Below are 25,343 nucleotides of genomic sequence, written 5' to 3'. Positions count from 1 at the left end.
ATTTCTTCCACCTAAAAAATCTTCAAGAAAAGCAAAGTTGAAAATAGACCCAAAAACATTCGTTTCATCGTTTTGGCTTGATTTTCCCCCATCTGTACTTTTAAAAAATCTAATTGAGCTTCCTGAACAGCAGCAAAAATGTAGTTTATTATCTCCCTCATCAGGTGATCAATGATTTCATTAATAAGACAGATAACAAAACTGTCATATCATCGACACAGTTATGAAAGATGATCCTGGCTTCTTGCTCCATTTTCCAAGGTCTGGGATTCTCTGTGGCAGCTCTGAGTCCATTCAATATTTTCCACAGACAGAGAAAAGTGAAAATCCATTTTGAAACCAATTTCAATTAGGATCCAGAAGCTGTTATCACAGGTGTCGCAGAATGGGCCCGTAAGTGGAAATGTCGCCTATCCATTCTGAAATGAAACCTTATCAGGGGCTACGAAGATGGCTGAGGACAGCCTATCTGTAAATTACTTTTCGTCCTGTGTTAACTCAACCCTAGTTCTGTCATATGGAATTCTTTCCAGCCCCTCATAATAATCTAATGACTAACTAGGCGCTGTACCAAAACGGCTTTTATTCTGCTCGGGCTTCCCCCCGCCGAACGGACGGGGCTGCGAATGCAAATAACCGGAGGCGGCCAGGCGAACAGCGTATTTAGTAATATCATTTAAAGCTCTCATAGTTTATTACAGGGAAGTAACGGGCTTGCATTCTGAAGCCTGTCTCCACCCATTGCATTCCTGGTGATTTTTCAATTGCAAACTCCAAGGCCCAGTTATTTCATTAATTCAGTACCCAAGTAGTGAGGCTTTTCTCTCACATCTTTCAGTCTCCTTTTAGCAAATTATCCCATGACGGAGGATTTATTCAGTCAAAGACCTCGGACTTTGAGAGGCAACAAAAGAATCAAGAGACTTTCTGGTCCACCTGCCTGGCGAATGATGAGGCAGGGTAAAGCCTCCCCTAGAGAAACCAATCAAACCATTGTGTGGCACAGTCAGACCTTTTCAACTGTCAAGCCAGGAGAGCAGGAAAAGAGATGAAAGAACTCAGGATGAAGCTACCATTTACAGAACCATGTGGGAATGGTCTCCAAAGATTTAATAATTGGGATGGAACTCAACTTTCTGAAAACTAAAAGAAAGGAAAAAAAAAAAAAAAAAAAAAAAAAAAAAAAAAAAAAAAAAAAAAAAAAAAAAAAAAAAAAAAAAAAAAGAAAGGGAAAGAAAAGAGAAGAAGAAAAAGAAGGAAAGAAAAGAGAGAGACCAGGAGGAGGGGAAAACACTATTGGTCAGGCCCAGAAGGAACTTTTCCACACACAGAATCCTCTGTTGTTATGTATGAACCCCTACACTGGAAAAGAAGAGAAAGGCAAGCACACGACAGGGACAGAGAAAGAGCAAGAGAGCTCATGAGAGAGCTACGATACTTACCTCAGTTTCAGCAATTTATTACCCCATCTTAGGAAAAACTCCATCAGTACAAACCTGTTCTGTTACGCAGAACAAAAAAATCCCCTTAGTTTGGGACATCTGGGTGCATTTTCAAGCTATTGCATGCGTAAGACTGAAGTTTCCACTTGGCTGCATGTGGAACGTGCATGAAAAGTCGTGCTAAATGAATAGAAACCAGCAAATTTTAAGTGGTTGGCATGTGCAAAGAATGTGCACACACAGCTCCTGTGTAGCAAGGCTCCAGCTGACTGCAGGCAGTGCTTTTTAATAATCTGACCCATAACGCCTTAAAAGCCAAATTTTAAAATCATCTGCACAAAACCCAGTATGTACTTCTCTTTTCCAAAGTGCATCTGCACACTCAAAGTATGCATTCATCAGTAGGTCCAGATCACATTTACGAGCAATTTTTTTTTTTTTCTGAATCGCCAGCCTTATGAACAAAAATAGAATCTGCAAATTAAATTGTGACCTCTTACAGTATACATCAAAGGTAAAGGCTTTTAATGGGAAATAAGATAATGACACAGCACTAAAAATCCATCTCATTTCCTCTTGGTTGGGATGGCAGAAGAATGCTTCTCCCTCCCCTTCCACTCTCACCCCAAAATAATGACATATGGCTTGGAAAGAATACAAACAATGTAGCTTTAACATGGTACCTTCTTTACATAATCACATACTGTACCCTTAGCTCACTTCTCCTACTTACTGGCATATGTATTCAGTAATAATTTCTATGTAAGCAGAAGCTGAGGTTTTGACTCCTCTGGAAAACAAATAAAAGAAAGGGCAGGGGGGGAAGTAAATAGAAACATACAGAGCAGGGATATAATCAAATGCAACACTGGTGCCTGATTATTTCCTTTTAACTAAAGACAGATACGAAATAGAAAACATCTAGAAGAGAAAAGACGAATGCCATTTGAAAACCTGTTAAGTAATTTAATTACTTCAACTGCCTTAATTTACACAGTTCAGATTGTAAAGCCAAATACAGTTCCTGCCAGAGGGGTTGCCTAGCTTTAAGTCAATTAGAAGGATTTTTTTTAAATTCTTTTTATTTACTTTAAGAAGATGATCTGCTCTGCACAGCTCCTTCGCTTCCAGATTCTCTTTTTTGGGATTCAGAGTCCAGGAGTTTTCTGTCTTAATTTTTTAATTAAGAGCCCTTCCAGCCCTCCCAAACCGCCTGGCACCCGTGTGTTCGTTGACATCCATTTCCAGCAGCTGGGAGGAAGATGCCATCACTTGGAGCAGCAGTGCTGCTGCCATGCACCCTCCCCACTTTGGTGGCACAGGCTGGCACAGCAAGTGCAAGGTCATTAGGAGGCCCTTTCTCTTTTAGGGTATCTTCCCCTGAGACCAGCACTTAACAGCAGTAAGAGCTCTTTTCTGGAGGGCTAACAATATCACTAAAGCTTCAGCTGCCAGCAGTCTTTTTCCTTCTAAAAATCAAACCTCCTGGTTGCTTCCTCTTCCCCAGTACTGTGGGCTGCAATGGCTGAACCTTTTGAGGTCTGATTGATAATAGGCTCCTAAAAGCACAGAGCATGGTACTGTTGCCATACTGCAGAGAAACATTTTAAACCTTTTTTATTATTGTCACTTCTTACTCTATTTCAAAACCCAGGTACACTTGAAATATGGTTGCTTGGGTGTTTTGTGGTTGGGTCTTTTTTCTTGTTTTTCAGGGAAAAAAAAAAAACAACTCCCCAGCGTATAATTTCCTAAATTTAACCTCCACTTTGTCCAGGTGGCAAGCTTCTGCTGCTAACTAATGTTTTCTCCTGATTCCACCTCGTGTTATCCAGCAGGATGTTAAGTCATTACTTACTGATTACAGTGATTGCAGGGATAAGCCACTCAATCATCTCTTTCTGGAACTTGCAAAGGGATACAGGAGGATTGACATTTAATATCCCTTATGCTATTAACCACTGCAGTGAGGGGAGAGAAGGGGGGAAAAAATGAGGGAAATCTCGGCAGAATTAATGAAGCAATACTGTACTGCACTTGCAGAGATCCCTGGGTGTAGAGTGGGGTAAGGCTAGGGCTGGCTCACTGAGAAACAACACTAGAAAATCGTATCAGGCAGAATGAGTTATTACAGTCTACAGTAAACCATAACTTGATGACTGAAATTTTATTAGTAAGCATAAAGGACCGTGGGTGCATTACTCCAAAAGAACATGCACTTAATCAGCTACTCACATCAGATTACAATATACCAAGACACGCAGTCCCCACTTAATTACAACCTCCAGTACTTTCATTTCCAATATCTTCAAGCATCAGGGGAGTCTATTCTCCCCAAGGATAAGTACCTTCTTTTAAGTTTATCCTCTTACAACCTGGTTGCAAATATTAGAACAGAAGGGTTCACAAAATCTTACAGGTTCAGGTCTTTTCCCTTATTTTTCTGGGCTACCACATGTGGCCATTCTACTCTTTTAACTTTCATGCTGCTGTGTATCACTTACAGATAGGAATTACCTGCAGCATTTGTCTCGCTGAAAAACAAAACCCTCAGAAAAACATGTACATTGAAGTCATCATTTTCAGTATCTAATACTACAGGATGTTTACTCCTTGAGCTGAAAATGAGAAGTGAAGAGGGCCCCTCCACCCCCTTTGATTTCAGGGCAAGAGGATGGCATCTCCTGATCACTTTGTAGAATCAGGTCTCATATAATCCATTCAGCACTCAATTTACAAGTCACTAAAATAGTACAGGCAATGTTTTTTGATACCTAACAACCTCTTTTGAACCCTGACCTCTCAACAGGACCCTGAGCACATCAGTCCAACGAGGGGGCCAAGAATGGGTATTATGATTAACACCTATTTTATGGTGAGGCTTGAAAGCAAGCAGCAGGACAAGTAACCAACTAAAAGCTTAAACAGGAAATGTGATTCTTGCGGGGTTGCAGACTGCTTCCCTCAGTCAACCCTAAAAAAACTACGAGGAAGAAGTTAAAAAAAAAAATAAAAGGAGACCTAGATGAAGCTGGCTCTTCTTCTGAAATAATCAAAGTGGACGCATGAACTTCCTCTCATTTATTCATCTATCAACTTTGGTTTTAAGTTACATCATCATTAAGATAATAATTTCTGCTTTCTATCACTTTAAAGTATGTTCTCAATAACTATCTGATTCTGATAAAGGTAGTCAAGTCCACAACCTACATACGTTTATAATTAGCTTTTTTTAAGGCAGAGTAATAGGTTAATAAGAAATATCAGATTACACTGGAACAAGCTCATGGGTCAAAAACCAGACAAAACACATCAAACTGAAAATAAGTGCTTGCCCGTCAGACACTGAAGGAGTTCCCATACAATAACTGCATTGTTTTAATGCAACATTAAAAACATCAGTTTCGAGCCAAAATGTCCAAGAGTTGAAAGCATTTTAGTCACCAACAAAATTCACAAGCCAAACAGTAAATAAATCAGGGTCGAATACAGCATTACAATTTCCTAATGTTCTCCAAGCAATTCTGTGAAGTGCAGCTTTGCCTTGCAAAATTATTCCTTCAGTCCTCACAGAAATTCCCTGCACTTTTTAGAAATTAAAGCAAAAAAATTATTATGCTCATGGTAAAGATTAAGTGAAAAAAACCACAAATGGCACTGAGCTGAGGGCTGCGTTAGGTTAGCACGTTTGGGTTTTTGTTTTTTTGTGTGTTTTTTTGGTCAACACCTCTTAGGAAGTACTCTATCAACAAATCTGACTCACCTACAAAGCAGAGCACAGGGTCAAAACAGCCACCATACCCACAAGTAAGCTGACTTTGTGCCCTACCACAAACTTTTTATTCCCACAGCCTTTTGTGAATTAACATCTCCATTAGCAGCTTGCTTTCGCGGTTTTTTGTCTCCCTGAGAATTAGCTTAGCGGTAAATATATCAGTCAAACAAAGCAGTAAAGGGAACGATTTGCAAGGAAATGTATACTATTAAACTGGATGCAGTTTGGTCAAGATACACAAAACTAAACATAAAGAAGGAAAAAAATCGAAAGCTCGCAAGAATGAATTCAAAACAAAGCAAAAGTGGTCCCACTGGGTATCAAAGGGTGACAAAGTTTTTTCTTAGTTATTTCAAAATATATTTGGTGGGGTTTTTTTACTTTTTTGATCATTGTTTTTTAAAAGAAGTTTTAATTTGCTCCAGCACTAAGACCTTCCCCACATGTTTTGTCCTTGAGCACATTTTAATGGATCCGTTATAAATCCCTGAAATCAGGGGTTTGTAATGGAAATGCTGGCAGGCCCATATCTAACACATTGCTAGCATCTCAGCAACACAGTCAAGACTTTGTGCAGCGAGGTGAGTGCAGCAGAAATCTTTTTTGGTGTTAAGTAGTGACAGGAACTCAGCAGAAGTGGACAGCACGTAATCCGTGGCCCATGCCTGTGGCAGTGCAGCTGGTACCTTCCACAGGGTACCCTCAAGTCTGAGCCTCAGAAATTGCACTGCGTGGTTAAGGCTAACACGTGAGCTCCCCTTCCAGGTCACCTTTCTCACTTGCTTTGCCTTGCACCTAGGTTAACACCAGGTTCTTCAATAAACAGTCTACACATCATATGATTTAAAAGTTTTCCACGCTCAATAGCGATTTTATCACAGGGTGTGTCACTCACTTCTGGGAGCTGTTGAAATAGTATATTTTCTTTGTTTCTTCGTGATTGTAAACTTCACATAAACCATAACTAGCAGCTTTCAATCTGCTTACGATCCAAGTTCTGACTCCTTCAGGAGACAGCAGAGCTACTGAGAAAATACTAGTTTGTACATCACACCTCAGACTTGTCACTCAAGTACATGTTGCCCTGCAAACTTTGTTAATTCATGAGTTGTCCAGAAGGACAGAAGCACTGATATTAGACATGATTATGAGGTGACATTGGTACGACAGGCAAGTTTTGCTCTGCAATGACATCAGTCTTCTGACAAGAACAGCAAGGATCATTCTGTCCTTTTGTTATTTTTAAGGCTGCCTTACCTTGTTAAACAGAGTATTCAAATGCAAATCACAGCATTTAACATTACCACAGCCTTTTGCAAAAAAAGAGGCACTAAATCAACAAAAGCTGCTTTTTGTAGGAGTGTTTTGTAGGAGTGGTATCTTATACCAACTGAAGACGTTCCTGTGGTAATACTTATTCCAGCATTAAAGAATGAAACATGCAAATGCAATGCAAGCTCCAGCTTTCATGCAAATTGTGCTTGTAACCGAAATTCATTATCATTACAATCACATCTGCAAAAAGCAAAACTTTTAAAACATTGCAACAGTAAAACTCATGTTTAAGTTCCTGAAGTTTTGATATTAGTATTTGTTTTGGTACATGCTCCCTGGAGCCTCTACACTAAGTGGAAATTTTTCATATCCAAGAAGGAATCGAATCTTTTATCCCTTTGAAGCCCAACCCTGCATCTCTGGAAAGTCGTTTGTTCTCTCACACATGAAGTAGATTAGAAACCCAAACCTTGGAGATCCTGGCGATTTACCTAAATATGGAGACCAACAATACCAACACTTACCTACTGAAAACAAAGTTAACTCTCATTACCTTAACAAACAGCAGCCTCGGGCCCCAGGATGTGTACTACATTAGCATCTTATTCCATTAACAGGGGATAATTCCAGTGACAAAACTTTGTAATCATTCATTAGACTTAAAATTTTTCCAGCTCTTGGGAATTTGACGCCCCTGACGTGCAGTAATACTCCACCTAAGTGAAGCAGGTAGTTAAGAACTAATACTACACTTATAGAGAGAAAAATATTTGACCATATAAATCAGTGTCAGAATTAGGCTAATTTTAGCCCTCTAAATCTAAATATTTAATGACAACATTCAAGCTAGCCCAAACAGTCAGAGATATGTGCCAATATTGAGTTTGAGTACAAACCTCCGACACACCAAAGAATATGCATGTGTGTTTAAGTGTGCATCTGTTCGAAAAGCTGGGCCAATGTGAAAAATCCTATTATCAAAAAACCTCCAAAAAACAATGAGGAGCTCTTCAGCTAATGTGAACCACTATAATTCCATTGACAGCAGCGGATCTGTGCTGACTTACACCAGCTGAGGATCTAATTTCATATGCCTTAGAAAACTGATGCAACTTTTTCCATAGCTGCTCAAGATTTCTATACCCTTGTGGGGATCAACTCCAACTAGTAGGTCAGCAGGTAATAATGAGTTTGCTTTTAATCTGAAGTCTAGTCACACAGAAGGATGCTGGGACGAGTGCCACCTAATTTTTACTGACCCACAGAGATTCCCCTCCAGTATTGATCTAGGACTCATGTATTTTCTGCTGTAGTCTGTTTCTCTGAGAAAGCATAAACCTTTATTCAAGGTATCAAAGTAAGAATCTGACCTGGTCCACAAGCCCAGATGAGTGAGCGTGACGGAAGCAGAAAGCGGGAACAGAAAATGTTTTGCCAGGAATACACTAAGAGTACAAAATAAACAGAAAGGTATCTTCTGTTCTTAAGTCATTGCTAAACTCATTTGCAAAAAAAACCAGCAGTTAATCTTCAGGTATTCAAAATCCACAGGTTGAAACTCTGCCCACACCTTTTCAGGCAATTTTCTTTCCTAATGCAAAGGGAGTTTTACATTAATAGGAACCAATACATTCAGCCCTCTTACACTGAACAATGAAAGGGCTAGGGCTGGGATTACACATTCTCAGGAGAGGCAAGGAATATGTAAAATTGTCAAGTGAGGTAATCTCTGGGGAGGATTAAGAAAACTACTCCAGTTTTGCAAATCTACAAGCTGTACATTCACAACTTTGAAATGAATTCACAGGAGGATCCACTCCTAGCTTGAGGTTTTGTTCCTGGTCATTAAGGAAGTTTGGGGGGGGAGGGGGAAGGGGCAGCCCTTTGCAAGAAGCAAGTTTATTTGTAAAAGAAGAGGGGGAAAAAAGACCTTTCCCATTAATTTTGACAGAGCTACTTCTGTCTCTTTAGTATTAACTAATTATCTAGCTAGTGTAAGATATTTCAATGGCCAAATGCAAAGCAACTGCAAGACCTGCCAGGCTAATCTAGACAATTTCCAAAATGCCAAAAACAGGAACTTCCTACAATAAATAACTTAGCACATTTACATCTCAAATTAGAACATCTGGAAGTAAAAGACTATGCCTGACGCCAAAAATGGCCTTATTGTATCCTACCACTTTCCACCACACCCCCCCCCCCCTTGCTCGTTTTCTTTAGCCTTCCCTTAAAACAAACAGTGATCCAGGTGCAAATGCTCAATTCACGAGGAATGCAGTGAACATAAAATTACTGTAGGTTTGGCTGCTAGTAAATCCCTGCTGTTACTCACCATTGGAAGTTGTGCTGGAGGCAACAGCTTTCTCACTGACATCTGTTCGACTGGAGCATTTCACAATGGAATTCTCCACTTTTTTCTTCTCCGTAGTGGCAGAGCTATGGGACTGCGCCTCCATGATGACTTCTCATTACTTCAGCTCTCCTTGCACTAATACCTGAATGAAACAAGAGTCATAAAGTTTAAAGACTGTTCCAAACCTTAGCCCAAAACTTTTTCACACCTCTCACCTGAAGAAGAGCCTGCAGCACAACTGAATTAGCAGCTCACAGGCCATTTCTGTATGCTCATCAAATTATGTTTGCATGCATGGATTCCTGAGGAATTTAAAGAAACACTAGCACCGAAAATAAGCATCGTGAAAAACCACTACGCTGCCTGCTTGATGGGTAGGTCCATTTTTTTCAACCCTGTAGGATTTTAATGGATCCAGTGGGGAAAAAAAAATGGTATTTTTCTCTTATGTCCAGAGCACCTTGGAACAATGAAAGAAAAAAATCAAGACAGACCTTCGTGTTGACTCTAGAAGCCAAATATTTAAATTTCAGCTTTCATGCTACCCCAACACACTGCAGCAGGAATTATCCCGTCTAGCTCTACACCTTGTCTTACTTGTGTAAACATCTCTCACTTTGTTTGTTCAGAAATCTAACTCAAACAAAAGTGCATTGGAGCAACACCCCGAAAACCACAGGGAAAGGCAAATATTATTGCTAGTGGCACATAATGAGATCACTTTCTTTTGCATGAAAACAGTGGAAATGGAAAGTTCTATAGAGATGTGTGTCCGGTTATTTTGCCTTTGCTGTCTCTTCTCAGTGTTCTCTCCGCTGATACATTCATTTTATACCCTGCAGATCATTTCTCCTTATTCTCAGATCTTTCACATTCCAGATATAAACCAAAGAAGCCTGCAGGCTTCTGAAGGGGTATCACTGCTTGTGCATGAGTGCAGGCACGTCAGGCCTCAAGACTGCAGGGATCTTGGGCTGTGAAGACAAGCGTTTCCAAGCACTGGTCTGCAGCTTAACTTGATGCACACCTGTCTGTCCAAGTAGGGTTTACACAGATCATCATATTCAGCACACACACCATGCTTAGAAACTGTACTTTGACAGTTTGAATATGAACCTATGCAACAAGAACAAAAAATAGTAATAAATAAAGAGTATTTTCCGCTCTGAGCAGCACTGCAGTCATTAGTGAAACGGGTCCGAAATAGAAGGAAGTCACACTGTTCTAAAATAAAATTAAAAAAAGGCTTCAAAAAAAGCCACAAAGTATAATGAAGTGTAATTACATTACAAGCCTGCTTCCTCCATTCTGTCAGTCCAAAAAAAAAACCAAACAAACAAACAAACAAAAAAAAAACAAGAAACAAAACTAAATCAATCCAAACAAAACAAAACAAAACCAAAATAAAACAAAAAAAGGGGCTACAAAGCCAATTCATCACTGTCTAGTAAACCTTCCCCTTCCCACCTTCCTAGTAGGAGTTCTTTTTAATAGTACAATAAAACACTCCAAAGCCTCATTGTTATATAGTAGGGATCAAAGAGTAGCCCAATCACTAAATGAATCATTATTTAGCTAGTCAGCACAGCCAGGGATCTGGGCTAGATATCAGAGACTCTATGCCACTGACCTACTGTCTAAGCTTTGGCAAGGCATTTTTGTTCCCTCGAGTTTCTTGCTTGCTAAAAACAGAAGTAACAAAGCTCTGCCTGCCTAGGCAGAGTATTTCTAAAACTACTTGTAAGATCTATCTGTGAAAGTGCTATAAATATTACTGTGATCTGTGAAACAACTTCCTACCAGAACTAAGGGGAACGTCAGGCATCTTAAAATGGGAGCAGGAGAGAACTTACAATACTCAACTTGCGACAGCCCTCATTTTTACCCAGCAACGCACAAACCTCCTCGAGCAAATATCTGACATAAGCTTTGTAAACGGTACATTTCCAAATTTCTCATATGCTTCCTCCCCTTTTCCCCTTGCACACCTCATGCAAGACCATCCACAGCTTTGGTCAGTTATCATGTGTAGCTTGCTTTTCAGTCCCTGGCACTGCTGCCAAGCTGTTCACACATGAAAAGAGCGGGCTTGTTTTCTCTGTACAGCCCTAGCCACATAAACACCAAAATGTGCCTATACCCATCCTCCAGCCACTGCATGAGTGAGCCCTTCAAATACACACTCCTATCCTCTGAATAACCCCCTTGGAGTTATTTAACATTCTCTAAAAGAGTAACTTTCTATGCTGTCTCAGAAGGAATTTAAAAAGCTATACATCTTCAGCTGTGGCTATTTTTCTTCTGTTTTGCCTTCTGCGGGCTGAGACTGCTATTCAGGTGGCATCTTCATTTACATGAAAGAGAGTGACTGAAAAATCTGAAGAGGAAGCTGCAGAACTTCTCCCCCCCCCCCCCCCCCCAACTTGTTTGGTTGTTGGTTCACAAGCATGTTTCTTTTGGCTTAAAGTCATGAAAAGAAACAATTGTACTCCCTATGCAACTAGAAAGGAAGAAGCCACATACTCTGCCTCCACAGTGGAGTGACATGAAACATTTGGGCAAAGGTCACAGAAACCTTTGATGACAGGTATCTACAGCAGTTCCCCTGCCTCCTGCACACAGATGTCTGTGCAGATATGTGCAAGGAGCCCCCACTTATCTCTACCTCCTTTCCCTCTCCACCATGGCAGGATTACAAACCACTGCTCGGAAAAGGAAGGAGATGAAGGTACTGAAGAAAACCTTAATCTCCTAAAAAGCATCGTTGGGTCCTCTGCAATTCAAGGGCAACATGTGGCTGCTCAGACTGACATCATCCATTCTCTTGGCTACTTTTTTTCTTTCCCTAACAGACTACCAGTGAGATTTTTCTGGTGCTTTAGGGTCATCTTCTTTAATGGAAGAAAGACTAGCTGACATAATTCCACATTTCCCATCAGTCTCTATCACTTTTTTATGCTATCTACTGCAGAAAAAGATACAGAACAGAGGCCTAAGTAGCACTTAAATTTTTGGACAGAAATTGCAGAATTGGCCAAGAACTGATATAAACATCTGCTCTTGGTACCTGTTCTGTTTCATGTCTTCTTAGTTTACATCCAGAAAGCTGCTTTTATTCATGTCAGCACGGAAGAGGGAACACTGCCGGAGTAAACTTTTTTGCTCAGCTCTACACACTGTACCACAAGGCGATGGCCCTGGCACTGCAAATCTTTCCTCCTGTGTCTTCCTTCCTCTGCTCCCAACCCACACACATGGGGCATGGGCCCCTGCAAGAATTCCTGCAGATCCAGCTCCATGCCACTGCTGTATCAACCACACTGTGGTGTGCATGGCAGGCAAAGTAAGGAAAGCCAGGAGAGCTGGCAGGACTAACAATTAGATGTATGTGGTTTGGTGTGTTTTGCCAACAGGGAAGCAGTCAGCTGGACATCAATATGGTACCTCCAAAATCTTTGCTTTCCTTAAGATCAAGTTGAAAACACACGCAGATCTTCTAGAATCATTCTCCTTAATTTTGGTTGTGATTTTTAATCTTCCCTCAGAAATTGTGCTGAGACGTGGGAATTACAGTTCACAAAAAAAAAAAAAAAAAAAAAAAAAAAAAAAAAAAAAAAAAAAAAAAAAAAAAAAAAAAAAAAAAAAAAAAAAAAAAAAAAAAAAAAAAAAAAAAAAAAAAAAAAGAAACTACGGTAAAATGTAAAGATTTCTTTCCACTGGTTGTTAACCCCTATCAAAAGGCATTTTAAAAAGCAGCCAGCCTGACATTATATCCACATTAAAATACAAAGTGGCTTATGTTAGGGTGTACAGGGCTCTCTCCAGCACGTGGGTCAGTGACTTCCCTGTTCCTACCCCCAGGCCTGAGACAATCTGTATCTATTCCTTAGCAAGCTTCACTTTCAAAAAAACCAGAAAGCTAGTTCCACTGGCTGTCCAGCATCTCCATGTGCATATAAATGGCGAGCAAATACTATAACAATATATGGGCAAAAGCCCATAGAGGTAAATAGAGGGATAAACATTCCTTCCTGAAAGCAAACATTCATGGCTTTTTCCCATTCAACCATGCTGGAACCTACTGTAATTTCCCTAAAGCCTGAACCCACTGCACTATTAATTCCAGATCCCCATTTTAAACCTGATCCCTCTCAAAACAGCAACCTGCAGGTGTGTCCCTTCTTTTTAGAACATAAACGTAAAACCTTCACCAATTGCATATTATATTGGAGGAATTTTAGGAACAAGCTACTGAGATGAACTAATTAAAATGAGGAAAACTGTCTCTTTTAAAAGAATCATCAACAAATGACAATATGTTGGAAACTTATTTCAAAAAGAAAAATTCTTTCAAGCAACTTGAAATTATTTAACTTCCAGTCCTTATATATGTTGGCTATAAAACTGTGCCTTACTGTAGTAAAAATAATCATATTAATATACTAGGGAGAAAAAAAAAACATCTTTTTGTTCATTTTCTTACAGTGCAAAAAACCACTGGAGCAGCCCTGTGCCAGGAAGAGCAGGAAACATGACCCTTCCTGAACATAGATTTCGAGTTTTCAAGAAATCTTCAGCTCTGTGCTCCTTCTTCTCTCTGAACTACTTATTAAATGACTTAATTTATATTGCATTCACTAGTCTTAAAGACCAGACCATGCAATCTTTATTGACAGGAATAGGCTCACTTAGACTGAAGCAAGTAGTGTTGTTGAAGTGCTGAAGTGTAAGTATCTAAAATTCTCAATTTTGCACATTAGGCTGGTTTGTGTTTCTTGCAAACTTAAACCTTCTGCTTTCATTTGGTTTATTTTTAATTTTTGAGGGGTTTCTTTTAATGTGTTGGGTTTTTAAAAAAAAAAAACAACAAAACAAACAAACAAACAAAAAAACACCAAACAAAAAACCACGTAAATCCTTTCCCTGTTTTACTTGATGCTGCTGTAGTTGTATTCAATTCATTAACAAGTGTTTTGCATCCACTGAGAAGAGCTGTCTGAAATAGCAGTGTCACAGCATTCATCATCATTACATCAGCAGTAGGGAAGTTCATACTGATTGCTATCAGCAACCAGAGTGCCCCAATCAGCGTGCAAGCAAACATAGCATGTTTAATTTTTCAGAAATGACTCTGGGTAGTTAGGGTGTTCATAGGTACTACTTTGATCCACACTACTGGAAGCAGTCTCTGGGAATACAATGCATCTTGAACAGCACAACTGTATGAAAGTGAAAAACACAAGGGGAGGCATGAAGAACAATCAGGAAATTACAGTCTCTCTCAACCATAAAGGACTCTTTATCAAATTTATCAACATGGGTTACACCATTCCTTGGGATTATTTAAGGATAAAAAAAAAATACACCTTATTCAGATACATTCAAATGCAAAATTTACATGAGACAATTCATTATACAGGAGCTATTTCACACTGATTTATATAGGCTTGATTCAGGTACACTGAACTTCCAAAACCCACCTAGATTTCACCACTGCTTTCTATTAAATCTGCTGGCAAAGCTGCACAGACAAAGTAACCCCTGACAGTACTTGCTGAAAAATGCACGAGCGCTCAGACATTTTAAGAAATATCTTCCAGTTGTAACATTAACCTCTTGGTTTATCGCACCATTTTTGCAATGGCTGTAGGAACTAACCTAAATGCCATATATTTTTAAAATACTTTTATCCTTTCCCAATTCTTTGTAAGCTAAATCAGAATCCTGCAACTCCCATTAACCACCCCTGGGCAAATTTTGTTCAGATTCTTCCCTGTTGAGACAACTCATCACGGTAAGACTAAGACCAACATAAAGAGCACAGATAGCGTTATATCCACTATTTATAAAACCACAATTATTTTTAAAATTACCTCAAGTTAAGGGGCATAATATGTATTAATACAATCTTTCCGAAGTCATTAATATCTGCTGGTTTTTCCTGTGTTACATTCCTTTGATTTCTTCTCCTCCCCCCCGCCCCCCCATAAAGACTGAAAAGCAACAAGACCTAAAGCCTGGTTAATGATGGTCTGATCTGTTCCTGATAGGTTAAATAGCTTGTGGCAACAGTAACAGAGGATCACAAACACGAAGGCAATCAGCTAGGCGAAGCAGTGCTATTAGCATCCTCGTGATTAAGATCCTAAGTGAGAAACTATTCTATGGCATATACTGAACTCCTGATCGAGTGCAATAGTTTCTCGACTCCAGAGGAATTACAGTTGCTTACATCTTGCTTTTACAGATAAACTCAATTACCAAAAGTTCTGAAAATATTTGAAACATACACAAACAATAGGATCAATAAGTTGCACTTTTCACTGGGGCAGCACCTCAGTTGCTTTTAATACACATCACCCACACACTCTTAAAAGTAGATTATCTCTACTTTTGTTTCGGGATTTAGAAGGCTGTTAAGAATAACCCCAATTAAATGTTTTTACTATTACTTTGTCAGATTAAACTCTGTATCTAAATAAAACAGCTTTCTGCCTGGAAAGAAATTATTCGTAATTTCTTACCCAGTAAACAGAACTTAACGGATGAAGGATCCAGGTCATACTGTCCATATCCAACTAGTCCATCCCTCACAGAAGCTGCTGTTTGGGAAAATGAAACATGCAACACAGAGCCCAAACTTAAAGCACATTTTACTGGCTTTACATTTCAGATACGATGTATCCTCTGAGGTAAAATTTTATAATCCATTCATTATCCAAGAGCCTTTTGGAATAAGGAACTGAACTTTAAAAATAAGAAAAAGAAACAAACAAACAAAACACCCCCCCCCACCAAAACAAACAAATCAAGTCATTAACTCTGCATCTAAGCATGTGTTATTTCAAGCACATGGTCTTGAGTTTCCTTATTCCTTTTTGACTCTGTCTAAATACAATGGAAAAAAATAAAGGTTATTTCTTAATATTAAGTAAGTGCCATATGTTTTTCAAGTCTCCAAATGTGTAAATATATTTGGGGAGGGGGTGTGTTTAAAACCAGTAATGCTCTTATCCTGAAGCAATCAGAACTCCTTCCAATTAAGCTGCCTAATATTGCTACAAAATACAGAGGAAGCTGTGTTACTGCTTTTTTTTTTGCAATCCTACATGTCCTTTTGCTTCAAACTCTGCAGTAGGAAAAACTCTACTTATTATGTCAAAGTAAGATTAGCAGCAAAAGAATTAGCACAGGCGGGTAGGGAAAAAAAATCTCCTGTGGACTGCACAGTTTATAGCAATAGGACAAAATAAGCAGTGACACCTCAAACTTCCCAACCAAGTCTACACTGAATTTTTGCCTCTATCTTTCTTCAGAAATTCAGCAGCACTAAATCCATAACAAACTTAAATGACAATGCAGTGACTTCCTTTGGTAAAACACTTGTTTTATGAAACCTGAAATGAGTTTCATTCATATGCTCAAGATCTTAAAGGCCCAGAGTATTCTGAGAGGACAGCAAAGGGGAGAGCCAGCAAGATTTGCTGTGTGGATAACATACCCTATGGCTTCCTCTGCTGATACGCTTATTAGCACTAGAAGCACTTATGGTGACAATACAGGCTATTTTCTTCCTTCCCTTCTTGCCGACAAACACCTTGGTAAAGCAAATTACAAACATCTGTAACGGCTGTGCTTTGCATCACTTACTTAGTCAAGTAAGAAGTGACTACAACTGCCACAGAAAACTGCAGAAGTACTCTAATTTCCAGCACTGGAGCTAAACATTCCAGTGAAATGACCACTTTCTTCACACTTTTTACTTTATTTCATCAATCCCAACAGATGAAAGTTTCCTTAGAATCAAAACTACATCTATATATCAATGTCAATCTATACAGGAACTGAGCTCAAGGAAGAATGTGTTTAATATACATCTATTGCAAAAGATGTGCCTTCTGTTCCCAACTTATGATATGCAAATGAAAGAAGGAAAGACCGTATTCCATATTTTACAATTAGCATTTTAAAACAAGATCAAAGGAATCAAGTAGAATGTTTTTGAAAGTGCCATGTTTTGATCACAGTCCCATTCCAGGAAGCGTGTTTATCTCCTCAACATACTCTCAGGTTAAGGGATGCCTTTATCCAGAATTTCACATTCTAACCCAACACAGATGTTTTTAACACGTAAAAGAGCTAGGAAAACTCCACACACCCAGGAAGAACTTCAAGTGTGAAAGGTACTTTATAAAACTTTATCTTCAGCTTTTACAGTTTACTTTAGGTTTTCCACCTGTCTCACAGTAGCAGTAAAACTGCATCATGATTCCTCCACGATTTTGTAGCTTGACAAAACGCAACAGGACAACTCTGAACTGCTGCATTACAAATGCACATTCCACAATGTCCTATCCTTGTTCAAATAACATAATCATAGAATTATACAGCTGTCTTATTTTCTCAGAAAAAAAGCATCCATAGTGAATTGAAGAGCCAAGCAAAACCACACCAAACCACATTCCTGATCCTAAAGAATTGGTAGTGCTAGAATTTCATTTTAATATACAGGGCTCAGAAGAGCATACTGAACTGACACTAACTTGATCTGTGTTTCTGACTCTTTGGTTTCAGGTATTCATACATCTTATCTAATGAAGGCTTCATTCTCCCAGCAGCTGGATGATGTATTCTTTACAGGCAGTTGATTTCCTTGACATTAACAGATTTGTATGTGAAAAAAACAGAGTATCATACAAAGCCACAAACACTGTTGGGGGAGGTTCATCTCTAAACCAGAGGTTAGTTGAGTATTTTAGCCCCGAACTAAATATCAGATACCAAAAAAAAAAAAAAAAAGCAGTATTTTGACCATCAATTAAAAAAAAAAAAAAAAAAAAAAAAGGCTTAATCTTCTTGGTAATCAGTGCAAAAAATAACTTGACATTAGAGTGGAAACTTCAGCTAAGAAAATGATTCAATCAGATCTCCTGGTAGTGGATTCTGATATTATCAGTTCTGACACCCAGAAACTATTTAGACAAACATGCTCTATCCCAATTGGTTTGTCCCTTGTTGTAATCCAAATAACCTTGCAGGTGTTTTTAACATTAGTGTATCGTCTCATTTCTTGTTTTGTTCTCAAAGAGATAGAGAAACCAACTCCTCAGATCAGCAGCCAATTGAATACACTTTCGAGGTAAGGCAGGTACAATTTACATGTACAGCGTGCACCACAACAAAACCACGGTATGATGCCAGCACAATCTCTACGAAAGTTTTCCCCGAAATCTCTGCAGAAAGCAGCCTTAAGAGAAAGCAGGGATTAGAGTGAGCTGGAAGGTAGGGAGGGGACTTACCTCAAAACCAGCCAAGCGGAAATCAGAGCAGTAATTCTACCAGTCGGCAGAGTACACTTTTAGAGCTATAATGGTGCGAAGAAGTGCTGGGCAGCGTTGCCTGAAGGCAGCATAATACACTGCTGACTAATGACTGGGCCATGCGGACAATGAATTTGGGGGTTGAAAACTAACAGAAACTGTGCCGGTACCTTGACAAATGGGCTTTCAAAATTTCATTCATTGAATAACCTTTAAGCACAAAATTGGCTCGAGTTCTCTAGGGAATAAACATGACACGCGTTGTTGGACAATAAGGATTTTCCTTTTTAATTAAAACTATTACACCAAATACATAAACATGATTACAGTGAATAAAATATAAGAGTTAACTATTTAGCAGCTAGAAAAGACCGGACAAGGAGTATGAAGTGCAATACCATTCGTTCAGAGGGGTCAACAAATCCCAGGGTTAACTACCTGATTCACTGAAATTTATTCCTGGCAAAATATATTTTCCCTTCTTTGAGACTTGAAGGAGAATGAGAACTTCAAAGGTATGTTTAATGAGCTGCTACAAATACAATTGGTTAAAAGAGGCTCAGAAATTATGTCCTAAAAGCTGCATTGTGCTTAGAATTACAACTGAAAAAGCCTCATTTTAAAGAGCCTGGTCAAAGTCAAGCCCCCATAAAACAAATCAAGCCTCCTATAAACTTTGTCACCTTGTGTACTCACAAACACATTAAAACAACAGTATCCCTCTTTAAAGGAGCTCTTTTTTTTTTTTTTTTCCAGTGCAACTCGACTTCCAATTTGAAAATAGTAATTCTGGCTCTTTTTACCGACAGAATGAAATACCTAAAGTGTCCCTAAATTAACAAGTAGCACTTGCCATAGACAGCATCGCCTTTAGCAGCTCCTAAAAACTTCAGAAAAGGATCTTAAAACAGGAAGCTTAGTGAGCTCATAAAACTGTTGTTGGAGCCAGGAACACATAGCATATTTAATCTGCAAACTGTGAGAGTCTACAATGATTTCAGCAAGATCTGAGGCATGCCCTCAAGGTTTGCTGGGATCTGGGATTAGGGAGTTGATAAGAACCCTCTACTGCCCATGGACATGTTTTTCTTCTGCAGTTAAACACAAATGCATAGAGACGTTTGACTGCTGCTTGGCGTTACTGCTCAAGTTATATAAAAGCTTTGCAGCTCCTTTTGCTGTCAATATATCAAAGTTTAAAAAAAATCATCAAAGTGTGAAATTTCATTTAAAGTCTGCCAGTCTACAGCTCTATTTCACAGACCTATCAAATAAAAGTAAAGATGAAAAATGCACTGAAAGAACTTGAAAAGTTTGCAGCAGCACCCATGCCCTATTTTTGTTTATTCTGTCTCATTTTATTTGATTTTAAAGTATAACAAATCAATTCCCTTATAAAAATGACAAAGTCTAAAGGGAGGAGGTCTATAAAACCTGTGGTTAAAAGACAACTTGAAATCATTATTACAGATGAACCTTTTGTTGAATAAAAAGCTTCCTCTGTAGCCATTTTAGCATTTTAATTGCCTAACTGCAAGTTGGCAGAAAATATCTTGAATCTTCCAAAACAACCAGAATTACTACAGAATATGAGTGCCAGAAAAACTAAAGCCTTCTTCAAAGTATTCTTTAGCTAGGGATTTACAACAATTGCATAAAGAAGAAAAGCCTGACTTTTAAGGTAATCTACTATAGTCTAAAAGCATTAACATTCCATTACTATGGTTTTCCTGAGGATTTCATGACTCGTTGATTCACTTTTCCTTCAAGTCTGCTTTTTCTTTGTACGTTACTGTCTTCATATAGTTGAAGGCATGCAACACTGATCGTTAAACTGCTTCCTTCCACAACTCCAAATAAACTCTGCTTTAATAACCATCACATTCCTTACTTATCAGGCAAAGATGACTAACTTTTCACTAGACTCTGCAACATAAAAATATGCCATTCCTTCCTTTAACACACAGGATGAAATTCAAACACACTAGGGGAGTGCAGGTAATGAAATAGCTTTCGAAAAACGAGGCAGGAAGTGTAACTGAAACTTTCATGGGTCACTATCAATGCACATATTTATCTTCTTAAAAAGTTAAGTAACCTCCAAGGTGAACATATGATAATATCTCAAAACTTGACTATTTTGGTTTCTCAAAAGAAATACTGAGAAAAATATTATTTATAACCATTGGTATTTTGATTTCTTAGTTACAAATTGGTTTTGTGTTTGAAAATGAACAATCTTTCAGAACTGAAGATTACGTATAGCAGTAAAATGCTGTCTTGGCCACTGCACGTCTTCTCAAGCAAAAAATATTACTTCACTTAAGCAGGAAAATGCAGGTGATGTCTCTGTTTTGTAGTACTTCCACAGGAATGATTTGGAAAACAGCATGTTCTACTGAAAACCATATGCTATTATCAGAATGCAAGAGTGCATTCATTTGGGCACCTTAAGCGATCATTTTACTTCCACTGCTGCTTAAAAGAATGCACATACACTGAGAGAGCCCTTTTCTTACTCATTCTTCCTACTCATTCAAAAATCACATAATCCTGCTTTTAAAGAAATAATCCCCCCTCCTTAAAATAGCCTTCTCTCATAATTACTTTTATTTATGCTTTTAGAATTGGGCTATACACCAAACTGAAAGTATTTACATACTAGCTAGTTAAACCCAAACCTTCATTATATAAACAAACTCTCAAGAGGCTGCCTACAGTTTACATTGCTAAACTCACTCACCATTACTTTTAATATATATTTCCTCAACTGAAATGCAGTGGTGTGGACACAGCAATTTTTACACTTTAGGGTTACTTTACTTTTAAAACACTGTATTCGTCTTCCTTCAAAATAATCATGACATATATAATTAAGAAACTGTCAGATCATTATTAATTTTTAATAAAGGACCTAAATGAAATAATTATAGGAATCAATCAGTGAGGCACCTTTCCAAATTACAATGCAATTGCACAAATATTCAAACTACTTGAGGCCAGTTCTTGCACATTTCAATCCATAATCTCGCTGAACACCACATCAAAAACAATTTTGTAACACAGAGAAACACAGTGATTTCTCACTATTCCACTGACTTAGTTTCAAAACAGACACCTACATCACACAGAGAGAGGCAGCTATGCCCTCTTAAAAATGTTTGTGGATTTAATCAGCCACACATCTCAAGGCCTCTGGAAAATTTTGCTTCCAAGTTTTTCTGTAGCACGCACACAAAAGAAACGACGTCTGCAAGCTGAAGCTTAAAACATCACGTTTATTGACCCTTGTAGATGAAGCGGGAAATAACAGGGGCACGACAGCGACGAACATTTTGCAGAGGGTTGCTACTTAATACGCCTTTAGCGAAGTAGCCTCTAAAACGTGACACTGTGTATCAAACGGACAGCTATCCGTACCTCTGACTAAAAGGCTCTTTCAGATCCGTACAGTCCATCATTTCAAACTGAAGTGGCAGCTGGAAAATGTGGAACAGCTGGCAAGGAGCTGGGAGAAAATGTTTTACATAAATATATCTACATACAAACTGGCAGAAGGCCACGGACACCGTACCCGCAGGCCCGGATCAAAACTACACACCAGAGGGTTAAAAACAAAACTGCGGAGTGAGGTGGGGAGCGGGGGGCGTGTGTTTCCTTTTACCTTCTCTCTTCACGTGGTTGCGCGGGTTGGGGAGCGGGCGCCAACACCCCACCGACTTCACGGGACAATCGGAGCGGCGGCGGCGGCGGCGGACACGCTCTGCTCCCACCCTCCCTCCCAAGCTGGGCGGTGCACGGCCGGGCCGCGGTGCCGAGGAGCTCCCCCCGGGGCAGCCGCCCCGCTCCTCCCGGGTGCGCGGCCCGGCCCGGCGCGGCGCCCCGCTCCCCAGCCCGGCCCCGTTCCAGCGGCGGGGCGGAGCGGCACAGAGAGTCTCCGGCACCCCCGCACCGCCCTCCCAACCGGGACCCGACTGTTCGTTCCCCTTGCCCGGCGGGGAGTGACGGCCGCCCCGGGCGCCGCTCCGTCCCGCCAGATGTGACAGCGCCTTCTGCCCCGCTCCGCTCGCCTTTCCCCCTGCGAAGTTCGCGGCCGGCCTCCCGCCGCACGGGGCATGAAAGGGTCCGTGAGCCGCTCGGGGGAGAGGGGGCGAGGAGAAGGAAGGGAGTGGAAATAAAACAGCAGCTGCCGCCCGCACATCGGCAGCTCCGCCGCGGGACGCGCACGGTCGAGCACGGCCCGGCCCGGCCCGGAGCGGGGGCTGCCCCCGCCTCTCCCCGCACCCCGCGCCCTCGGCTCCCGCGCTCCGTGACAGCCATTTTGGGGGGTTAGACACCTCGCTCCCCTCCCCTGCCCTCCGCCTCCAAGTTAGGGAAGCGGGAAGGGGGCCGGGAGCGGGGCCGCAGAGCTGGGAGGCGAGAAGAAAGTGGCCCAGAGCAGAGCCAGGGGGAACAAAGAACTTCTCGCCCAAGTGGGTACGTACCTGCCGCCGCTGCCGCCGAGCCCCCGCGCTGCCCATGGGCGAGGGCCGGGGCCGCCCGCTCGCCCCCGCACCGCTCCCCGCCGCCGCAGCTAGCGGGGCCGGCCCCCGCCGCAGCCGGCGGGCATCCCGCGGGGGCAGGGGGACGGGACAGGGCACAGGCGGGACGCGGGCAGCAGAGGAGGGCCGGCGGGTGTTGTTGGTGGTTGTTTTATCCCTGCCCGCCTCCCGCGGGGAGCAGCCCGCGCCTCTGCCTCCGTGTGGGGGTGTGTGTGCGCGGGTCCGACATCAGTTTCAGTGATCTTGTAATCTGATCCCTTCTGACTCACTCGCACTGACTGACATTTCTGATTTGGTTCAACAAAAAAAAAAAGAGCGGGGGGGAGGAGAAAAAGAAAAAGAAAGAGAAGAAGAAGAGAGGGAGCAAAAGGAAAAAATACCCCCAGAAATCCACCGTCTGGTACCAAACAGTTTTCGGAGGGAAGGGGGTACCCCTCTGTCCCGCCCCGTCCCCTCCGGCCCCGCCGCCGCCCCGCATTGTTTTGGATCGGAGCAGCCACCGAAGGAGGGGAACAAACACATCGCGCCGAGATACTCACGTGTTGGAAAAGTTGTCCCTCTCGCTTTCCTCCCTCTCGCGCGCTCCTCTCAACCGCTTCCTTCAAGTTTTACAGATGTTGCAGGGCTGCTCGCCGTCGCCGCCCCCTCCTCCCGGCGCTGCCCTCTGGATCAGAGCAGGGGAAAGGCTCTTTAGGGATAACTCCCGATTCAAACACCCTCCGCTAAACTTTCCCCCTTCCCTCCCCTTCCTCTGAGCGGTGGAGAGGGCTCCGCTCTCCTTCCCCCCTTCCCTCCGCCCGCTGGGGACGCAGCTGGCTGCGGGTGCCCCGGGCCGGGCGGGGAGCGGGGCCGCTGTCCTGGGGGAGCGGCGGAGGTCGGAGGGCTGCGCCCCGGGGTGCGGGTCGGGCCGCGGCCTGGCGGGCTGCGACGCGCGCTCTCGGCATGACACCCCCGCTCCCCCCTTCCTCCTCCTCCTCCTCCTCCTCCTCCTCCTCCCCCGCCATCCCCCCGGCCCGGCCCGGCCCGCCCCGGCGGCGGCCCGAGGGCGGTGACACCCCGCCCACAGCCGGGAGGCAGCGCGGGGCGACGACGGGCCCCCCGGAGCGGCCCCCCTCCGCCTCGGGTCGGGCTTCCTCCCTCTGCTTCTACTCCTCCTCCTCCTCCTCCTCTCCTGATCCATCCTTCAGCTCAGCCTGCATTTGCAGCCCCGTTTCCCGCGCACTATGCCTTGTATACCCCTCTCTCCCGCCCCCCAAAAATTCAGGGCTTTTGCGGGGAAAACGTGCCCTCTGGGTGGGTTTTCGCTGCATGCTGCGGCTTCTGGGCTCCCGTTTGTTCTGGCGCCGCGGGCTGACTTGCCTGGAGGACTTCAAGGAAAGTTTCACTTAAGCCATGTGACACTGAAAAACAGCGCTTTCGGAGAAAAAACACAAGTGCTTGGGCGAGGGGAAGGGTGGCGGTGATGCCTTCGTCTGCTCCTCCTGTGCCAGACGACCTGCCAGCCTCCCCAGCACCCTGCCGGGCTCCTCTGGCCTTCACTCTGCAAAACAGGGCTCTTCGCTGCCTTCCTCCTTGTCCTGCATCTCCATCCTCCTCCCGCCCCGGGCTCCCTGCGGGCAGATCTCCCACAGCAATGCACACTGCGGTTTAGAAATAGCAGAACTAGGATGCCATTTGTTCCAATATGTCCATCCTTCGGGAAATGATACATCCTGACAAGACGCCTTGCCTTTTTCTAGATGGAAATGAAAAACTGGCTTTTGATGCCATGCATTTCATAAAGCATCCCTTGGTTTCGCCATTGAAAATGTTAATTTTCTTACAAAACAAAGCTGCAGGTATTTGTGGTTTGAGGTGACTTGGTCAACGAGTTTTTTTCAGAAACAAAAAGAAAGCATTCTCGCCTGATGCAAAAACTACTTCAACCCAAATTTCCTCAGACTCACTGTTTGTTTCAGGCTTTCTTTTACCTAGAAATCTTCTCTGGGTGCAAAGAAGAAGCTTTGGGGAGATGCCTATAATATAAGGACGTCACTGGCATGATAAGGCTAATTGCTCTGGCAGTCCCAGGGACTTATTTGTTCAGGTTTTACAGCACCAGGTCAGCACACCCTGACTTTCAGGACAGACACAGCAGCTTTCACGGTTTGTGAGAGGTGCACATCATCCAAGCTGCCATGAACATCTGGGCCAGCAGGTCACGGATGCCTGACTCCTATGCACTGTGGGGAGTTAGAGGGGAGCACTAGGACGCAGGATGACAGCGTGTGACCTGGTGCCACGACTCCGTAGCCAGCAATTTCACCTCGTACCAATGGGAAAATCTGCCCTTGCTCAGAATGAGCAGCCCCTGGTTGCCCAACCAAACAGCTGACAGGCACAGCGCTGCGTGGGAAGGAAGAGTGTGCAACAGCAGGATCTGAGTACAAATATAAAGAGCTGATAATTCTTCCAAATTTTGTCGCCTTGTAAGAGTTCCTTCTCCAGTCTCATATTTCGAGGAAAATGGTAGCTGTTTCATAATATCTGATAATAGTAATATGGTACTGTGGATGTTTTGTTTTAGATATATGTACTATATATACCACCGTATGTAAGCACCATAGGTAGCATTTCTACCAGCCCCTGGTACAT

General features: G+C 42.0%; 1 protein-coding gene across 1 annotated transcript in view; it reads right to left on the bottom strand.

Annotated features, from left to right (window-relative positions):
- Nucleotides 1-23,548, bottom strand: part of GLI3 (GLI family zinc finger 3) — a 205,957-nt gene extending 182,409 nt beyond the window's left edge. Inside the window, exons 1-2 of the mRNA XM_027902424.1 lie at nt 23,249-23,548; nt 8,828-8,990 (exon numbers count right to left, since the gene is read on the bottom strand). Coding sequence (XP_027758225.1) covers nt 8,828-8,951 — 124 coding nt within the window. The 5' untranslated portion in view covers nt 8,952-8,990; nt 23,249-23,548. The remainder of the gene's footprint in view (nt 1-8,827; nt 8,991-23,248) is intronic.
- Nucleotides 23,549-25,343: the final 1,795 nt, after the last annotated feature.

The sequence above is a fragment of the Empidonax traillii genome, unplaced genomic scaffold, assembly GCF_003031625.1.
Source record: "Empidonax traillii isolate 1590-97213 ecotype Southwest subspecies unplaced genomic scaffold, ASM303162v1 scaffold873:size564455, whole genome shotgun sequence".
Classification (NCBI taxonomy): Eukaryota; Metazoa; Chordata; class Aves; order Passeriformes; family Tyrannidae; genus Empidonax; species Empidonax traillii.
This window is presented reverse-complemented; position numbering and strand designations above follow the sequence as displayed.